General features: G+C 39.4%; 1 protein-coding gene across 2 annotated transcripts in view; it reads left to right on the top strand.

Moving 5' to 3' along the window:
- BLMH (bleomycin hydrolase) overlaps positions 1-13,773 on the top strand; it is a 45,450-nt gene that overhangs the window by 16,870 nt on the left and 14,807 nt on the right. For both annotated transcript variants that reach the window (XM_011990381.1, XM_011990382.1), the window contains 5 exons: positions 2,642-2,797; positions 3,906-4,064; positions 4,177-4,244; positions 5,422-5,539; positions 9,803-9,872. In XM_011990381.1, coding sequence (XP_011845771.1) covers positions 2,642-2,797; positions 3,906-4,064; positions 4,177-4,244; positions 5,422-5,539; positions 9,803-9,872 — 571 coding nt within the window. The remainder of the gene's footprint in view (positions 1-2,641; positions 2,798-3,905; positions 4,065-4,176; positions 4,245-5,421; positions 5,540-9,802; positions 9,873-13,773) is intronic.

Genomic DNA, 13,773 nt, shown 5'->3' with positions numbered 1-13,773 from the left:
GCCAAAGGAAACCAGACACAAAAGATATGTTCTATGGATACTTTTATACGAAGTTAAAGGACAGGCAAAACTAATCAATGGTTATAAAGTAAAAATAGTGGTGATCTGGTGGAAGTTGTGGGTTACTTAACAGCAAAGGGACCAGAGAACCTCCAGAGCCTGGAAATGTTATGTATATTGATGTGAATGATGGTTACATGGGTATATATGTATGTTTTTAAAAAACGAATTGTTAGTGTGTTTTACACACTTAACATATGTTACGCCTAAGTTAAAAAGTAAGAAAAAGGAATTAGGTCACGGAGTTTGGATTTGTTGTGGGAGGTAGTAAGGAAACATTGGATCTTCAACAGGGATGTGAGTTGAGAAAAGTAGTCCTTTTAAAATTCTCCTGTGGTGATATGGAGAATGGAACAATGTTCAGATCAGCTGGTATATCTATGTCATGTCGCCAGCATTGCTAGATGCTATAAAGGACACGAAATATCCATGATCTGGTTCTTATCTTTAAGAAGTGTATAATCTTTTATGAGAGACAAGTTATATGAAAACTAGAAAGTTACAGTAAATGGCAAATAGATGGACTTTGGAAACAGCATATTAAAGTCAGCCCTGAGTTCAAATCCTGATACTGCCATTTACTGGCTCTATGACTTTCGGAAAGTGATTTATTTCCCTGAACCTGGATTTCCTTATCTGTAAAAGGGGGATAATATCCACCATCTTTGCTGAGAGGCTTAAGAGATATGGTAATGAAAGATAGTACAGCAAAGTAGACGGTCAGTACATCTTCCCTTTTTAAATCCTGTAGCCAAGGAGCAATACTTTGTTGTTGTTGTCGTTGACAGCATGTGACTTCAGTTTAGATTGTGGTTTTCCACTTGCTGGCTGTGTGACTTTAAGTAAATTATTTGGTTTCTTTGTGTCTCAATCTCTGATTAAAAAAAAAAGAAGAAAAAACAAGGTGAAGCGGTAGTGGAGGGAAATATACCTTGAGAGGGTATTACGAGAATGAAGTGGACCTAGCAAGTACATAGTATCTGGCACAAAATAGGCACACTTGGTAAATATAAAATCTGTTTCTCTTGAATGTGATAGCAGATACAAATGTGTGGCGTAAATAATGCAGGTAGTAGATGATTGGATCAGGGTGGTGACTGCGATGCAAAAGGGAGAGGCCGATCATAGTGTTATGTTTTTAAAAAGAAGGACATTTGATATAGAAGATGAAATACTTTTATTCTGTCCTTGTGCAGGGTGTATCTCTTTTTCTATTTTTGCATTGCTTTTTTTTTTTTTTTTTGAGATAGAGTTTCGCCCTGTCACCCAGGCTGGAGTGCAATGGCATGATCTCAGCTCACTGCAACCTCTGCCTCCTGGGATCAAGCGATTCTCCTGCCTCAGCCTCCTAAGTAGCTGGGATTATAGGCGCATGCCACCATGACCAGCTAGTTTTTTTTGTTTTTTTTTTTTTTGTATCTTTAGTAGAGACGGGGTTTCACCATGTTGGCCAGGCTGGTCTTGAACTCCTGACCTCATGATCCACCTGCCTCAGCCTCCCAAAGGGCTGGGATTGCAGGCGTGAGCCACTGCACCCAGCCTTATTTTTGCATTTCTATAAAATGAAAAAAATATAAAATATATCCTTGGATTGTAATGATGTTAACTTGAAGGTGTTGTGACATCATTAGAAAATATGTTGTCTCACAACCCAAAAAATTATACCTTATTACTAAAAGTTACTCCTCTTCTTTTTATTTTTGAGACAGGGTCCTCACTCTGTCACTCAGGCTGGAGTGCAGTGGTGTGATCTCAACTCACTGCAACCTCTGTCTCCTGGACTCAAGTGGTCACCCCACCTCAGCCTCCTGAGTAGTTGTGACCACAGGCTCAGGCTACCACGCCTGGCTAATGTTTGTACTTTTTTTTTTTAAACCATGATTCAGCCCTCAGGAGATCCTGAGAACATGTGCCCCTAATTTTTGTATTTTTTGAGATAGGGTTTTGTTCTGTCACCCAGGCTGGAGTGTAGTGGCACGATCATGGCTCACTGAAGCCTCTGCCTCCTGGGCTCAGGCGATCCTCCAACCTCAGCCTCCCAAAGTGCTGGGATTATAGGCATGAACCCCTGCACCTAGCCCTCCTCTTCTAATACTTTTAATAGGCATTGTCATCCAACTGCAGCTGAAAAATTAGTTACTTTCCTATAAGTAGAGACACCTGTTGTAATAAGGAAAACATCAAAGTATAAAGGGAAGGAAATCCATTTATAAAATTTGTCATTATTTGTTACTTGAAAAATAATCAGCAGAGCAGCAACTCAGATCCTGCTGGGTATCAATGGTAGGCAGATTCTTGGCTAAGGAAGTTTTAATTTTCAGGACAAGTACTAAGCACTAAATGTTAACATTTCAGAATTGCATTGTTCACAGTGTTTATTTGAGAACTCATAAGTTGACTGGTACCAAATCTCAGACATCAGCTTTCCAATTTTTGATGCAGTATTAGATTTCTTGTGAAATTTTTAGCTTGAATTTAGCCAGTAACTTCTTGTGTTTCCTAAGCTTAAGGAAAAAGAAGAGGTGAAAAAAATAACATTTCCCCCTAGCCATTTCTCACCTTTCCTCCTCCTCTCTTCCAGATATTCCGAGTGGTGTGCATCTGTTTGGGTAATCCACCAGAGACATTCACCTGGGAGTATCGAGACAAAGATAAAAATTATCAGAAGATTGGCCCCATAACACCCTTGGAGTTTTACAGGGAGCATGTCAAGCCTCTCTTCAATATGGAAGATAAGGTTGGTGAATGGCACTGGTAGTCACTGGCTGTTTACTTTCAAATGGCTGTTAATCACAGGGAATGGTATAAGATTCTTGGTTAGCATGCATGAGTATCAAACTAGACAGCAAACATTTTTCCCCACTTCCTTAGAAGTATTTTATGTAGCTAATGAAGTTGGTGGTGCCAGGATTTATCAGCCTTTCCCCAGTGTTCCTCTTCAGAGACTTTTTAAACTGTAAGCCAGCAGTGATTTTAATTCCCACATGCGCTCCTGTCTAGGACCAGAATCATTCTCAAGTGCGAAGACAATGAAAGTGTATCGGGTATTTCTTACCATGGAGTCAGAGCACTTTTGCACTGAGGTCCCCTTGGGGAACTCTCTTGTTGAAGGGAGCAATCTTCATTTTTCCTGTTTCCTACCAGGATGATCAGAGCCTCTTCCTTTTATTGGCTTCTTGATCCTCTTCCAAGCAGATGCCTGTCTTGTAACTTGAGAGCAGGGGCCTTGTGATTAGCTCTCCAGTTTTTCTTACTCAGTGCATGTAATTTTTCAAAATGAGTTTTGAGGGCCGGGTGCGGTGGCTCACGCCTGTAGTCCCAGCACACTGGGGGGCTGTGGTGAGTGGATCACCTGAGTTTGGGAGTTTGAGACCAACCTGGCCAACATGGTGAAACTCCGCCTCTACCAAAAATACAAAAATTAGCCAGGCGTGGTGGCGCACGTCTGTAATCCCAGCTACTTGGGAGGCTGAAGCGGGAGAATCACTTGAACCCAGGAGGCAGAGGTTGCAGTGAGCCGAGATGGTGCCACAGCACTCCAGCCTGGGTGACAGAGTGAGACTTTGTCTCAAAAAAAAAAAAAAAAATTGCTTTTGGAGCAGTTCTTGCTAGTAGGAAAAACAGGTCTCCTAAGTGTGTCTCTCACAGGAATCAGAATAAGCAAGGACCTCTCTCACATGTATTTTGCCACTTTTTGTTTCTTTGTTACTTAACAATGTGGCTGTAGTACTTAGCTTGTAGGCAGAGATGATGAGCTTGATGCAAACATGAACCTAGAGGAGAGCTGTGTGTTGCTTGACATTGCTGGTTTTATGCCCTAATCAATATGTTTTTGCTCTCGATAGATTTGTTTAGTGAATGACCCTAGGCCCCAGCACAAGTACAACAAACTTTACACGGTGGAATACTTAAGCAATATGGTTGGAGGGAGAAAAACTCTATACAACAACCAGCCCATTGACTTCCTGAAAAAGATGGTTGCTGCCTCCATCAAAGATGGAGAGGTTGGTATTGTTTTTGTATTTTGCACATTGGGGTTAAAACATCTTTTACTTCTTTGGTATAATAGGAAGATGGGGTTTATGTTGACTTTCTTCCTCTCTCTTCTGTTTCTAGGCTGTGTGGTTTGGCTGTGATGTTGGAAAACACTTCAATGGCAAGCTGGGCCTCAGTGACATGAATCTGTGAGTGCAGGAAATTTAAAATAGAAAGTCATTTGTGGGTTGTTGCTGTTAGAGTGTGCTCTTGGTACAAAATGACTCTGCCGAGGTTCATCCAAAGATGAAAGTTGGCCTAAGGGCGAGTCTCTTTCTTTGCATCCTGTAGAGTTTGAGGATTCATAGCAGAAACTCCACATACTTAAATACTCTAACCCGAGACATCAAGATCACAATACTTTCTATCTGAGTAGAAATGTTGAGTGTTCCTAAAAAGCCATCCTCTATGAGAAAGACACTTTAAAAAAATAATTGACTACTGTGTAAATGTGTTCAGTACATTTGGGAATGTAATGAAAGATTTTGCAGGGCTCCCATTTGCTGTGTTACTTTAGTGGCTTTGTATTTTGTCTTTGTGACAAGTGGGACTAATTTGCATGCATACTTTAAAGCATTCCTCCTGGTCATTTATGACAATGAAGGTTAATTTGTAAGCTAAATCATATAGGATTCCTTGACAGTTCACTATTCTCCATTTTAGGATTACTTTTAAGTAGTTGTTACTTGTAGGAAGTTGAGTAAATATCTTGATAGTCAGAGAAATCTGCTAAAAAGAGAATTAATGAGGTTTAAAAAATTTTTGAAAGCAGGTAGATGCAACTCCCAAGTGTGTCTCTCACACTAACTAGAACACGCAAGGATATCTCTCACATGTATTTTGGCTTTTGTTTCTTTGTATTTAACAGTGTGAGTATAGTGCTTATGCAAAAATATTCCCCAATATTTTGGGCATTATTTATTTAAATTTTAATCAGCAATGATTTAAATGAATTCAGAAACTGGTTGGTTCTACCAGCTCAAAAGAGACCAGTTTTCTAAGAAGTTACTTCAAAAGCTTTTTTCATTATTTTTTAAAGTTTTCTTGCCTCAATGACAATGTAAACTTGTCAGCTTCTGATGTGGAGAATTTATGTTTAATCATCTCCTTTTTTTCCTGCATACACTTGTGACACGTAGAGAATGGACTCCCACTGAGAGACTAAGTTCTGCATGTTCCATATTCTTTCTGAAGAGCTACAGCTAGAGCCTTATTTATTTGGAGCTGTTGAGCCCCTTCAGTTTCTTCTGAATTCCTTTTACAACCAAAAGCCACTTTTCCCTATGATCATACTCCCTTTATTTTGTACTATCATTCTTTTTACAGCTATGACCATGAGTTAGTGTTTGGTGTCTCCTTGAAGAACATGAATAAAGCAGAGAGGCTGACTTTTGGTGAGTCACTTATGACCCACGCCATGACCTTCACTGCTGTCTCAGAGAAGGTATGACCCTCAGCATGCCTACTGGAGTGTTTGCACAGATGGATCTACATTCTCCTGCAGACTGTTTACCCAACATAGCTTCATTTATAGTGTATATGATTTCTGTTAAAAGTTAGTTTCCAAGTAAGACATTGTACCTGCGTCACTTGGGGCTTGACTGCGTGCTTAGAGGTAATATAAAAATAGAAACTTTCTATGAAGAGAATTCGGGTCAGCAGGGAACGACCAAGTAACTGTGTAACTTTGGAAGGTCATGGTGTAAAGAGAAGTCAGCAAGGGAACTTGAGAGAAGGTAACTTCTGCTTTATAAGGAATCAAAATGTGCCCTGAAAGTGTTCATATCTTGATGATGTATGTTCAGATTTCCCTTCATTTGTCATTCAGATTCTTCTGCAGTAAAATGTCAATAACAGTAATTTGTGGACTCCATACCCATTACTAGTTATATACAGAGCTTCAGGAAATTGGATATAAAGTATTTTGAATTTCCTGTGAAATAGTGTGTATAGTAATACCGCTTTTTCTAGGATACACAGTTGGAAACAACTGAAATTTTATCTTTCGCAAATAAACTCCTCACTTCCAGTCAGTAAAAATAGATATTTTCCCCTCTGTGCTCAGGGATCATCAGGAAGGAAGAACTTGAACTACTTTAATTCCTTACCACCACAAGCAAAAATATTCTCTTTCTAACCTAATTCCTGGAAACTCACAGAATAACTACCTTGCATAAATTGTTCTAAAAAATTGTTTTGGGTTTTGTTTTTGTTTTTTTTTTTTTTTGAGACGGAGTCTCACTCACTCTGTCATCCAGGCTTGAGTGCTGTAGCGTGATCTCAGCTCACTGCAACCTCCACCTCTCAGGCTCAAAAGATTCTCCTGCCTCAGCCTTGTGAGTAGCTGGGATTACAGGCGCCTGCCACCACGCCCAGCTGATTTTTTGTATTTTTAGTAGAAATGGGGTTTTGCCATGTTGGCCAGGCTGGTCTCAAACTCCTGACCTCAGGTGATGTGCCCACCTCGGCTTCCCAAAATGCTGGGATTACAGGCGTGAGCCATTGTGCCCGGCTAGAAAATAGTTTGATAGAGAATTGTTTTTGCTATCCTATCCACTAGATTTATGATCTTTAAAATGTTTAGAAATATCTTAGCATATCATTATGCCACATTTTCATAACTAGCCTATCTAAAAGTCCTGATTTGTTTTTTATACTCTATGCAGAATTGTGAGTGGAATGGCGTTTTCTGTCTGTACCTTTTTCTCACCTCTTCCAACTACTTCACTTGAAGGGTATCCTTTCAACCCCACAGCATCTAAGATCCCTGTGCTCTCTCCGTGTTCAAAACTTGGTCTTAAAGGTTTAATTACATTCCTGCAAATTATAAGGCTAGTGCTTTAAGTAGTAGAACTCTGAGGTATTCTCAGTTTTATATGAGATCAAACAGTATGGTATAAAGGTGCCCTGAACTTAAGAGGCAGTCTTAATGCTGATATTTCTGATCCTCATGTAGTTTTCATAAATAAATGTAAAGATTGAGGTCTTACAAACCAGCGAGCTGTTTTCCTCATTATTCCATTCGTCGATAATCTCAGCTCTGTAGTTAGCGAGACTCCCACACCAAGAAACAGGTTTTCAGGGTTACCCAGGAGAATGTGTGGAGTATAATTTGCATTACTTATGTAGATCACGAAAAGCCATTTTAAAATAGCAAAAGGTGATTTAAAAGTGTTATCACCCCAATTTAACAAAATTCTCACATTTGAATTATAAACAAACATAAAGTTAGGTTATAAAAGGTTTTTTAGACCGGGTTCAGTGGCCTATGCCTGCAATCCCAGCACTTTGGGAGGCCGAGGCGGGAGGATCACCTGAGGTCAGGAGTTCGAGACCAGCCTGGCCAACATGGCGAGACCCTGCCTCTACTAAAAATACAAAAATTAGCTGGGCATGGTGACATGCACCTGTAATTCCAACTACTCTGAAGACTGAGGCAGGAGAATTCCTTGAACCTGGGAAGCGGAGGTTGCAGTGAGACAAGATTGCACCACTGCACTCCAGCCTGGGTGACAGAGCAAGACTCTGTCTCAAAAAAATATGTATAAATAAATAAATAAAATACATGAAAAGGTTTTTCAAATAAGGGTGCTTTATAACTAAACTGAAGCTCTTTAAATAAATTTTTAAACTATATAGAGTTTGTTTTTGTTTTTTTTTTTTTTGGAGACTGAGTCTTGTTCTGTTGCCCAGGCTAGAGTGTAGTGGCACAATCTCAGCTCACTGCAACTTCTACCTCCTGGGTTCAAGCTCTTCTCCTGCCTCAGCTTCCTGAGTAACTAGGACTATAGGCATGCACCACCAGGCCTGGCTAATTTTTTTTTTTTTTTTTTTAAGTAGAGACAGGATTTCACCATGCTGGTGTTGAACTCCTGACCTCAAGTGATCCACCTCCCTTGGCCTCCCAAAGTGCTGGGATTACAGGCTTGAGCCACTGTGCCCAGCCGAGAGTTGTTTTTTTTTTTTTTTTTTTAAACAAACCAACAATACTTGTTGTAATTTCCAAGAGAAATTCTGCTTTTTATCATTTCTGTCTCTCTTACAGAATATTCCTATTTTTCAGAAATAAAAATAATGAATACCACTGTCATTTTCTTGGGAACTTCCGTTCTTTGATTAGCATGGTTTATTTCCTTAGGAAAATGGAGCCACCTTACATGCTAATGGTATAAAGCAGAATTTATATTATTTTAACAAGAATTTTATATTGAACATTTTCTCTTCATTCCACTAGAGTTTTTGATCCCAAAAACGAGTTTGAACTGCACTTGAGTAATAGTACAGAGGTAAATGCATACTAGTGGTTGTAGTTCCACAATTTTCTTTCTTTTGTCGCTGATATCATGGAATCCCTATAAGGGAGTTCCAGGTATTAATAATTTTGTAATTGTAGATGACCCAGAGAACAATTTGATCTAGGTCACTCCAGGAATTCATTGGCCAACGGGAAAACATAGGAACCATTTTAAGACTGAGAATACAAGTAACTATATCACTTTAGATGACATTGATTCTAACAGTGATATTTAAAAGGAAAGTAAAGTTGGACTACAGTGGGAGGAATAGAAAACCAAAACAGATATATGCCAGCTGCAGAATGTATAGTATATAACGATATGGTTTTAAAGGATTTGGGGGCAAAGAGTAAGGATTAGTACAGGTAAGGGTGTCTGAAACTTGTGAGTTTGTTGGCGCTATTTGTGAGACAGAAAATTACTGAGATCCAAGAAAACTGCCAAGAGTGGAGTGTTTGGGTTAGCAGAGCCAAAGAGAACCAAATCCCATATAGATGAGACTCATCATATAGTTATTTGCAAGTGGGAGTTGACAGATGAAATCATTAGGCGATAATACAGGAGTCAGTGCTTTTCTCATGCTACAAAGATTTAAGTTGCTTTGACATCAGTAAATGTCCTGAATAAACATGAAAGAGAAGTCTTTTCCCAAATGGAGCATTCCTCTTGTCTCTCTCTGTGTCACTGTAGTAAAGGCTGTAAATGAAGGTTATCATGATGAGTATCACTGTACCTTTAAGAAGACAAAAATTGAGCTTATGTTAATAATGAAGATGGAAGAAGGAGAAAAGTAGAACTGCCTGGCTTTTGTTTATGAAAATGGTCTTTTTACTTTTGCTTTGCCATTCAGTCTCTTCTATGAAATTCAATATTTGTGTAACTGGATCAGTAAAAGAATGCACTTGGAGAGTATCATTATTTGGTTTCCCCAAGTAGAAAATCAGGCAGATGATGAGTTTATTTTGTTTTGTTTAAAAAAGGCTGACCAGGTTTTAGAATTATTCCTAAAATAAAGTAGGATGCATTTGCTTTAATCAATATTGATTGATTAAAAGCAACAATCCCTAGCTTCAAATGGTGTTTACTGCTTTTAGTAGCTTAATACAGTTTTTCGTAGTCAAGTAGCATTTTTACATGCTTATTTTATGTATAGAATAGAATAGAAAGGATGAAATAGTATTTATTGCTTTGTTAGTTTATTATGTTTTTACCCCAAGAGATTCAAATTCCATTTCTATTGGAGTATCTATCCCTTTAGTGATAGTAGGAAACTTATGGCCCTGACCAAGTACATCCTGCCTGTATAGAGCAGGCTGTTTCTTTCAATTGGCTACGGAAGAGCTAAAATTATATGACACCTCAGCAGGGAGAATCTGGCTTCATACTACTCACCATCATCCACTTTTTTGCAGGATGATCAGGATGGTGCTTTCACAAAATGGAGAGTGGAGAATTCATGGGGTGAAGACCATGGCCACAAAGGTGAGCTCAGTTTGGTAATACTAACTCCAGGTGACTGAACCTGCTCTACTCTGCCTTTCTCGGTGTCAAGCTGCTCTAGTGTGGAGGATTTCTCAGTAATTGGCTCACTGACTAGACTATTCTACAGAAAAATCTGAGGATCTGATTTGCCCCCAGAATTCCCCTGACCATTATGGCGTGCCTGAACTCCCAGGTTGACTCTGAGACCGCTATGTGCTGCATTTGTTCCAAACTATGTTAATCCTCCCCTCTTTGTAGACCACTTGGCTAGTGAGGAGGTTGAGGTTGAGTGCCCTTGCCAGGACACTTGCTATATGGCGTTTGATGCATTTTCTTCTTTTTTTTTTTTTTTGAGACTGAGTCTCGCTCTGTCACCCAGGCTGGAGTGCAGTGGCCAGATCTCGGCTCACTGCAAGCTCCACCTCCCAGGGTCACGCCATTCTCCTACCTCTGCCTCCCGAGTAGCTGGGACTACAGGCACCCGCCACCACGCCTGGCTGATTTTTTGTATTTTTGGTAGAGACGAGGTTTCACCGTGTTAGCCAGGATGGTGTCAATCTCCTGACCTCATGATCTCCTCTCCTCGGCCTCCCAAAGTGCTGGGATTACAGGTGTGAGCCACTGCACGCAGCCTTGATGTATTTTCATCTACTACATCAGTACTCTAGAAAGTCAGAAGCCTTCTATATGGGAGAATGGGACTGGCAAGAAGCTTTCTTTAGGCATTTATTAGAGACTCCGTAGAAGTTACCATTGCCTAAAGTGGAAATGAACACTTTGCTTACCACTTAGAACTTCTTTATACTGACAAATCAAAACCTAGGGAGAAGTCATAACTTACACTAGGTAGACTAAACAAAATAACAGGTAATATGTGAGTTGTGGAAAAATTTTAAAATATAGATAAAAAGTCTCTAATAATCCAACCACCTAGAGATCACCATTGATTAACAGTTTAGGGTGTATTATTGTAAAATTTTGAGACCATATTTTTAAAGGCTGTCTTTAGTAATAGCTTTTGAAGGAGATTTTACACTTTAATTTTTAGGGTTCCAAACCAAAAGTGGTGACCACCATGGCATATGTGTACATATGAACACGTAGATGTGTGTGTGCTGGGGGCATTTTGTAGCCAACTCTTCCCCAGAGTCCTTTTTCTTTTAACCAATGAATTCTGGCTAGGAAAAACATTAACTGCAGCTTAGTGGACTAGTTAGAAAACTGAGAGAAACCAGGTAGGAAAGCCAGAGAATTGACATGCAGAGATACTTGGAAACAAACTTGCGCATACATTTTACCCAACAGGAATTAGGCATTTTATTTTTTAAAAAAGAAAGAAAAAGAGATTTTAGCAACTCCTTGTTGTTGCCCCTCTCTGTGTTTAGAATAGTGATTTTCCAGCTATGTTCCTCACAGCGCTAGAATTTCCAAGGGTAAAAGGTAGAGGGCGGGGTGCGGAGGTTTGGACGTGAGCGTATCTGACTTCCATAGCTCGTATTTGAAAATTGCTGTTTTAGAAGAGTCTGTTAAGCTAAGTTTTGAACTTGACAGCACTTTAGTATGCTGATTGGGCAGCACAGGCTTGTATATGATAGCCCAAATCTGAAGACCATTTATTTGTCATTCTAGGGCTTTTCATCTCCCTATGAGAAAAATCACTGGTGGGTTTTGGCTGACTGTCCCTGGAATCTGCTGTGAAACTCAGCAGCCCGGTGTTTATATGTAAACAAATACAAATGCTGTTACTGCGTTTCTCTTCATCATCAGATAGTTGCATGTCTACCTTCTGTGATGTCTATAATTGTTCTGTGATTTCAGGGGTGCCAAAGTTAACTATTATGAATTAGAATGCAACATTTTAAAATTGGCAGTTTCTTGTAAGGTTAATTTTATTTTGAGACAAATACACAATAGGGTCAAATAGAGAAGGGTTTAAACCTCAGCAAAGCTAGCAGACAGAGTAAAAATAACTCACAATTTAGTCGTATCTGTAAGTTGGCGATAGTGAAGAGATGGATACTTGTCTTAAATTTGAAAGATTTGATTATTTGTAGCAAACATAAGATACTGAGTTAAAGTTTCCTGTTGCTTCCAGTGAACCCCTTGCAGCTTCTGTTTCATTTCTGGTCTAATTGGGTTTGTTATCATGTAGCTTACCACCTACAAGAAGAACTAAAGTTATACTTGTTTAGAAGAGCCTGGATCCCTCAGCTTGCTGCGATATTTTTCCATCTGTAATACTCAGTGAGTTTGAAGATAGTAGTGTTATCTGGTTAATAGAGAATAAACACTTGTAAAATCAGGAAAATGTGTTTTATGTAGTGTGAGTTACTGTCTTTATTATTTTGAACCTAAATACTTAATTTTAGGTCACTTTACTGTATATAATTTTTCCATTTAGCTTTACCTCTTAAAAGTTTTGCTTCTGGTAACTTAACTCATTTCATTATTATGCTGAGAGAACTGTATAATACAGGATCTTGCTATCCCTGTAACTCTTCTATAGTCCTTCTTAGTGAAATCTGCAGCTATCTAGTAAAGATTAACTTTTTTGTTCTCAAATAACTGAAATGCCCGTGATTATACACAGCAAAGCATTTCAGTAGAGAGCCAAAAGATAAGAAACAGAACTGGAGTGGAGGCAGGGAATCATTCATTCAAGCCAAAATAAATTATTCTCATGTATTTCTTGGTAATGTTCTTTCTAACTTAACAGGAAGGAAGGAAAGAAAACATGATCTAATTTAATTGGCACACTTGGCCTGACCTTAGGAGAGCGCATAGTATGTTATTATGTTGGCAATATGTGTTTACCCCAGCAGGGCCTTCTTGTCTGTCATCCTAGTGGACATTGGCTGGCACGTCTGAGGCAGGACCTCTGTTTATGCTCTCTTGGGAGACATGACAACCTTAAGAAGCATTGCTGGGATTTTGTTTCTGTAGATAACATTGTTAACAGTTTGTTGCTGTTCTCTTTGGGATTTCTTACTGTTAAGATTGATGTTTCTGAAAAAGCAGTGTTGATAATACATGCTGGAGATAAACAGAGCAAAGATACCTGGGCAAGCTGCCTTTGCCCAGCCCTGGCTTTGGTTCTCCCCATTGGTTATGTTCATGGCCCTCCTGCCCAGAAACTGTTTTGTAACAGATAACCTGACTGTTTCATAAAATAGACAGAAGGTTTCTTCTCCCCTCCTTCTTAAAATACTTGACTATCCATTTTGTACCTTGTTAATGGATCATATCAGAAATGGATTTCACAATTAGATGAGGGAACAGACTTTGGGATTTGATATATTATCTTTCATTTTGAAACGTTGATAAAATTATTTTGTAAAATATTTAAGAATTTAAAATCAAGGAAGTCACTTTTGGTTCCTCTCACTATTAGTCAGAAATTCATCTGAGAAGAGCCTAATCTTTAAGCCAAAGTGACCTGCAGATCCCCTAGCTAGTAAATGATAGAGCCAGAATTATAACCCAGATGGCCTGATACCAGAGCCAGTTTTCTTAACCACTAAACTGTGCTTTTTCTCAGCTTCCCTGTTCTAGTAGCGTGTCATCCACTCATGAAATAACAGGTCAGTTCATGGTCATTGGTGACCAGAAACAGTGGGTGAGGGGATATAAAACTGTATGAACGACCTGGAGATGTTACGTAAATGTCTGACACTGGGAGAAAAGGCCTGTAGAGCATCGTTTGTGGCTGGGAATCTGGGTAAAGAGTGAAGAATGGGGCATTCTCTGAGGGTTTGTCCCATGTTAGCACATTTGTGACTTAGGCAAGTAAGAAACTATGCAGCCGGCCGGGCGCGGTGGCTCACGCCTGTAATCCCAGCACTTTGGGAGGCCGAGGCGGGCGGATCACAAGGTCAGGAGATCGAGACCATGGTGAAACCCC

The sequence above is a fragment of the Mandrillus leucophaeus genome, unplaced genomic scaffold, assembly GCF_000951045.1.
Source record: "Mandrillus leucophaeus isolate KB7577 unplaced genomic scaffold, Mleu.le_1.0 Scaffold379, whole genome shotgun sequence".
Lineage (NCBI taxonomy): Eukaryota > Metazoa > Chordata > Mammalia > Primates > Cercopithecidae > Mandrillus > Mandrillus leucophaeus.
The sequence above is the reverse complement of the archived record's forward strand: the minus strand, read 5'-3'. Positions and strand labels throughout refer to the sequence as shown.